General features: G+C 38.5%; 1 protein-coding gene across 1 annotated transcript; it reads left to right on the forward strand.

The window, feature by feature from the left end:
* Nucleotides 1–5,063: 5,063 nt before the first annotated feature.
* On the forward strand, nucleotides 5,064–6,002 carry LOC132010368 (olfactory receptor 7A10-like). Its single transcript, XM_059388246.1, has one exon. The coding sequence runs from the start codon at nucleotides 5,064–5,066 to the stop codon at nucleotides 6,000–6,002; it is 939 nt and encodes a 312-aa protein (XP_059244229.1).
* Nucleotides 6,003–6,519: the final 517 nt, after the last annotated feature.

Here is a 6,519-nt window from a genome sequence, read left to right on the forward strand (position 1 = left end):
GTACACAAAGATAAACTCAAAATGGATAAAAGACCTCAATGTGAGACAGGAATCCATCAAAATCCTAGAGGAGAACATAGGCAGTAATCTCTTCGATACCAGCCACAGCAAGTTCTTTCAAGATATGTCTCCAAAGGCAAAGGAAACAAAAGCAAAAATGAAATTTTGGGACTTCATTAAAATCAAAAGCTTCTGCACAGCAAAGGAAACAGTTAAGAAAACAAAGAGGCAACCCACGGAATGGGAGAAGATATTTGCACATGACAGTACAGACAAAAGGTTGATATCCAGGATCTATAATGAATTCCTTTTTTTTTTTTTTTTTTTAGCAAGTCACAAAAAGATGTATTTTGCAAAAAGTGATTTAGTTCTAGAAAGCTGAGCTGAATTCCTCAAACTAAACACACACAAGACAGGCAATCATATAAAAAAATGGGCAGAAGATATGAACAGAGACTTCTCCAATGAAGACATACAAATGGCTATCAGACACATAAAAAAATGTTCATCATCACTAGCCATCAGGGAGATTCAAATTAAAACTACATTGAGATAACACCTTACACCAGCTAGAATGGCGAAAATTAACAAGACAGGAAACAACATGTGTTGGAGGGGATGTGGAGAAAGGGGAACCCTCTTCCACTGCTGGTGGGAATGCAGGTTGTTGCAGCCTCTTTGGAGAACAATGTGGAGATTCCTCAAGAAATTAAAAATAGAATTTCCCTATGACCCTGCAATTGCACTCCTGGGTATTTACCCCAAAGATACAGAAAAGAAGGGCCATCTGTACCCCAATGTTTATAGCAGCAAGGGCCACGGTTGCCAAACTATGGAAAGAACCAAGATGCCCTTCAATGGACAAATGGATAAGGAAAACGTGGTCCATATACACTATGGAGTGTAATGCCTCCATCAGAAAGGATGAATTCCCAACTTTTGTAGCAACATGGACAGGACTGGAAGAGATTATGCTGAGTGAAATAAGTCATGTAGAGAGAGTCAATTATCATATGGTTTCACTTATTTGTGGAGCATATCAAATAGCATGGAGGACATGGGGAGTTAGAGAGGAGAAGGGAGTTGTGGGAAATTGGAAGGGGAAGTGAATCATGAGAGACTATGGACTCTGAAAAACAATCTGAGGGGTTTGAAGTGGCAGGGTTTTGGGAGTTTGGGGTACTAGGTGGTGGGTATTATGGAGGGCATGGATTGCATGGAGCACTGGGTGTGGTGAAAAAATAATGAATACTGTTATGCTGAAAATAAATAAATTTAATTAAAAAATGGGCAGAATATATGGACAGACACTTCTCCAATCAAGACATACAAATGGCTATTAGACACGTGAAAAAATGTTCATCATCACTAGCCATCAGGGAGATTGAAATTAAAACTACATTGAGATATCACCTTACACTAGTTAGAATGGCCAAAATTAGCAAGACAGGAAACAACATGTGTTGGAGGGGATGCGGACAAAGGAGGAAGGAGAAGCAAGACAACAGGAGAAGCACTGTGGTGGCTGGTGGATCTATGATCACGAGGCAACAGAAGAGTGTCTGGATGGGAGAAAGAAAATATTGAAGACACAAGGAATCTCTCCTTCAAATAAGAATTACAGGGTAGTTTGCCTTATTAGTGTGATTCTTATTGAAAGGAGAACTCCTTGTGGGATAAAATAGTTTAATGAGATAAGAGACAATCATGGAATGCCCAGGCTGTGTCCCAGTACCAACACTGGGACTAGTTGCATTCTGTGTTTCTCTCCTAGCTCCAGAGCACCAAGTCTCTTAAGGGAAGTGAGACAAAAGAATATTTCATTAATGAGACTCATGGGAATTCACCCTTACAGCCACAAAAATTTAAAATACCTCTGCTCATATGTCTCTTCTAATCTCAGGTGATATGAACACATAATTGTGTCTTCCAGAGCCTTCATAAGTGGGGCCATGTCTCTTCCTTTCCTGGGGGCATAACTTATAACCTCAGCAATCATCCATGGCAGAAACTGGGTCAGTGATCTCACAGTGTTCTGTGATATCCCTGGGTGAGCCACATGTTTTATGGTGGGAGGGACCATTTCAACCCATAGCTATTTTGGGGGCACCAAGAGGACAATAAGTAAATGAGGGTTTAGTGATGCCAAATCCTGCCTATTAAGACTTTGATTCTGTGACAAAACTCTTAATACACTAAGCCATCTTTCCCTGATCAGTCTTCTCCAGAGTAGTGCTTAATGACAGGGATGTCGTTCCTCAGTAGTCTTTCCTCTTTTTTCATTGATTGTTCTTTCATTGTTGAGAGCATCTGTTTATTGTTATTCAACCATTTGTATTGCAGTTATTTAAAAAACTTTTTTTCAGCAATTAATAAATGTAGACACTAAGGTTTATTCTGGGAATAAATTAATGACTAAGAAGTTGTTTCTTCTCTCAAGGTACTCACTGTGTAAATGAAGTGAGAGATGCAAAAATAAATAAATGTGATATCATGATGTTGCATGGAAATTTGTAGAAGTATCCAGAAAAGTTGACTTTAATTAATTAATTAATCAATTAATTTTTTATTTATTTGACAGAGAGACATCACAAGTAGGCAGAGAAGCAGGCAGAGAGAGAGAGGAGGAAGCAGGCTCCCTGCTGAGCAGAGAGCCCGATGCGGGGCTCGATCCCAGGACCCTGGGATCATGACCTGAGCCAAAGGCAGCGGCTTAACCCACTGAGCCACCCAGGCACCCTCTTTAATTTATTTTTAACTGCCTTCAAAAATTTGACTCTTTCAGCGGAGTTAGTAAAATCCACAGACAAGCTTATAATGGAACTGAGCCTTGAAGGAGCTGTTGGAGTTCTTCCAGGGGGATAATGGTTTTGATCAGTCCAGGGAGAAAAAGCAGAGGAGGAAATTTAGAGACTAATTAAACTAGAAGTTGTGCTGCTATGATTAAAAACACTTCTTACTTCACCATCAAGCTCAGCATCTACAGTTTTTCATGGTTCATCTCCCCCTCCTATTTCCCCCAACTCACTTCTCCCCTCCTTCTCCCAATGTCCTTCATGTTATTACTTATGCTCCACAAGTCAGTAAAACCATATGATAATTTACTCTCCCTGGTGGTGGGTATTAAGGAGGGCACATGTTGAATGGAGCACTGGGTATGGTGCATAAACAATGAATCTTGGAACACTGAAAGAATAAAATAAAATAAAATAAAATATTAAAAATAAAATACTGATGTATATAATTCAAAAAAGAAAAGAAAAGAAAAGAAACACTTATTAGTGATCTGACCAACAATCAGTAGATCAGTAGCAGGGTATGCAAAATGAACCAACATGAACCTGGCCTGGTAGGAAACAGTATGTTAAGAATCAGGTATTTTGACTAAAGGATTGAAATTTAATTCTGAAATTAGTGGGGCATAAGTGCAGGTTTTAAATGTCAGGGGGTAGCTATGCACAGGTCTGCTCTATGGAAAATGGCACAGGTTAATGTGAAGAATAAACTATTGCTGTGTTCAGAGTGTGAGGGGGACATTGAGAGATAGAAGTAGCACCATGAGCATGAGATGGGAGGCAAGTGATGGGTCTCTGAGGGATGGACATCATAGATACAAAAATTCAGATGAACAATATTTTATCATATGTATATAACACATCCTCTTTATCCATTAATCAGTAGATGGACATCTGGACTACAGTTTGGTCATTGCTGCCATTTGCAATTATATGGGTGGCACTAGACTGTATTATGCTAAGTGAAATAAATCAGTCAGAGAAAAATAAATAATATATGATCTCCTCATTTGTGGAATTTAAGAAAGAAAGTCACTGAACAATGGGAAAGGACAAAAGAAAAAAAGGAGAGAAAAAACAAGCCATAAAAGAGTCTTAATGGTGGAGGACAAACAGGGTTGATGAATGGAGGCAAGTGGGTGGGTGGGGGGGTGAGGGGATGTGCTAGATTACTGATGGGTAGTAAGTAAGTAGTAAGTAAGTAAGATCTTGGTGAGATCAGCATTGAGTGTCTTATGTAAGTGATGAATCACTGAATTCTACTCCAGAAACCAATATTGCACTGTATGTTAACTGACAAAATTTAAATAAATAAATTTAAAAAATAAGATGAATATTTTTATTCATTATTAAGTGTTTATTAGAAACTATGTTAGTCATCTTATTTTAATCACATCTATGAGATAATTAATACTACAAACAATGACAGACATATTATAGCCATTATTTTATTGAATTCTCAAAAACTATGGATTTGGTATCACTCTTTTATTTTACAGTTGAAAACCACCTCTTGAAACATCATTTGCTCTTTCATTAATATTTTATTGCTCTCTCTGGCACACACATATCTTAGACACAATCTGGTGAAGGTCAAACACATATCACTACTTCATAAAGCTTTCACAATGCTTGCCACAAGATAATTGGTTAAAATATTTCTTAAGTAAACAAAAAAATCTCAGGAAATTTATAAAGCAGAATATTGCTTTGGGTAAATGTTTTGATTCAGGACTAGGACTGCAATTATTTTCAGCATCATGAAAAATATGGAGTTTTTGAGATCCTTGATATTCTTAGGTAATTTTTCTAGATTTGTAGGTAATGTGTAAGCATTAATGAACTAAGCATGTTGAAAAAGCCAATTTCACTGCACAAATAACAGAATTTCTTCTTTTTTCTCTTTCTTTCTTTCTTTCCTGGATTTCTTTCTTTCTTGGATTTCTTTCTTTTTTTCTCTCTTTCTTTCTTATTTATTCATTTAATTTTGAGAGAGATAGAGAGAGAGAGAGAGAGAGGGAAAGGACAAGCACGGGAGGGTAAGAGGACATGAGAGAATTTGAGGCAGACTCTTGTCACTGCAGAGAATCCAGTTTGGGGTTTGAACTCACCACCAGGAGATCATGACCTGAGCTGAAATCAAGAGTTGGTTGCTGAAACGACTGAGCCCCCCAGGAACACCAGTCACAGCATTTCTTTTAATTCTGTGCTCACTGTTTGTGACTTTGTTATGCTCTTGTCTCTGTTCCAGCTGTTTTCAGCAGTTACATGAAACAAAGGAATCAAACTGCTGTTTCAGAATTTATCCTCCTAGGACTTTCAGAGGAGGGAGATCTGCAGCCACTGCTCCTGTGGCAGTTCCTGTCCATGTACCTGCTCACCTTCAGTGGGAACCTGCTCATCATCCTGGCCATTGTCACAGACTCCCGCCTCCACACACCCATGTACTTCTTCCTCTCCAACCTGTCCTTTGTAGACATCTGTTTCACCTCAACCACCATCCCCAAGATGCTGCTGAACATCCAGACACAGGGCAAAGTGATCACCTATGCAGGCTGCCTCAGCCAGATGTATTTTTTCATGCTTTTTGTGGGAGTAGACAACTTTCTCTTGACAGTGATGGCTTATGACCGGTTTGTGGCCATCTGTCACCCACTGCACTACATGGTTATCATGAACCCCAAGTTCTGTGCCAGCCTTCTTCTGGCATGCTGGGTGTTGAGTGTTCTGGACTCTCTATTACATGACTTACTGGTTTTGCAATTGTCCTTTTGTACGAAGTTAGAAATCCCTCACTTTTTTTGTGAACTTAATCAAGTGATCCACCTTGCTTGTTCTGACACCTTCTTCAATAACCTGGCAATTTATCTTACAAGTGGACTTCTGGGTTTTATTCCTCTCATTGGTATCCTTTACTCTTACTCTAGAATTGTAACCTCTATTTTGAAAATTCCGTCTTCTGGGGGCAAGTATAAAGCATTTTCCACGTGTGGGTCTCACCTTTTGGTTGTCTCTTTATTCTATGGTACAGGCTTTGGGGTGTATCTTAGTTCTGCAGCTTCTCAAAACTCGAGGACAACTGCCATAGCTTCAGTGATGTACACAGTGGTCACACCCATGCTGAACCCCTTCATCTATGGTCTGAGGAACAGAGACATAAAGCTGGCACTAAGAAAGCTCTTGAGCAGAAAGACTTTCTCTTCATAGAAGGATCCTGTGTTTCAAGATAAAGATGTGAGTAAAAGGTCTCAAGACCCTAGATGACCCAGATCATGATTTTTGTATCAGTTCATGGAAACATGATCTACAATTTATCTTTCTACACTATTCCTTCTTTTAATTTTTTCATACAGAGCAATCAACTATCTGTTTATTTTTTTCAGTTTGAAGTTAAAAAAAAATTCCAGTTAGTTAATAGATAGTGTAATATTAGGTTCAGGAATAGAATTCAGTAATTTATCACTTACTGACAAGGTCCAGTGCTCATCACAACAAATGCCCTCCTCAATCCCAATCACCCATTTAGCACATCCATCCCCCATATCCTCTCCAGCAACCCTTAGTTGGTCTTCTGACTTTAAGAGTCTGATTGTGGTCTATTTTCTTAAAAAAGTTTTCTTAAAATATCTATCTATCTATCATCTATCTATCTATCATCTATCTATCTATCATCTATCTATTTATTTATTTATATTTTAGAGAGAGAGAGAAATAGTATGAGTCG

This window comes from Mustela nigripes, chromosome 2 (assembly GCF_022355385.1).
Source record: "Mustela nigripes isolate SB6536 chromosome 2, MUSNIG.SB6536, whole genome shotgun sequence".
In the NCBI taxonomy this organism is placed as follows: Eukaryota; Metazoa; Chordata; class Mammalia; order Carnivora; family Mustelidae; genus Mustela; species Mustela nigripes.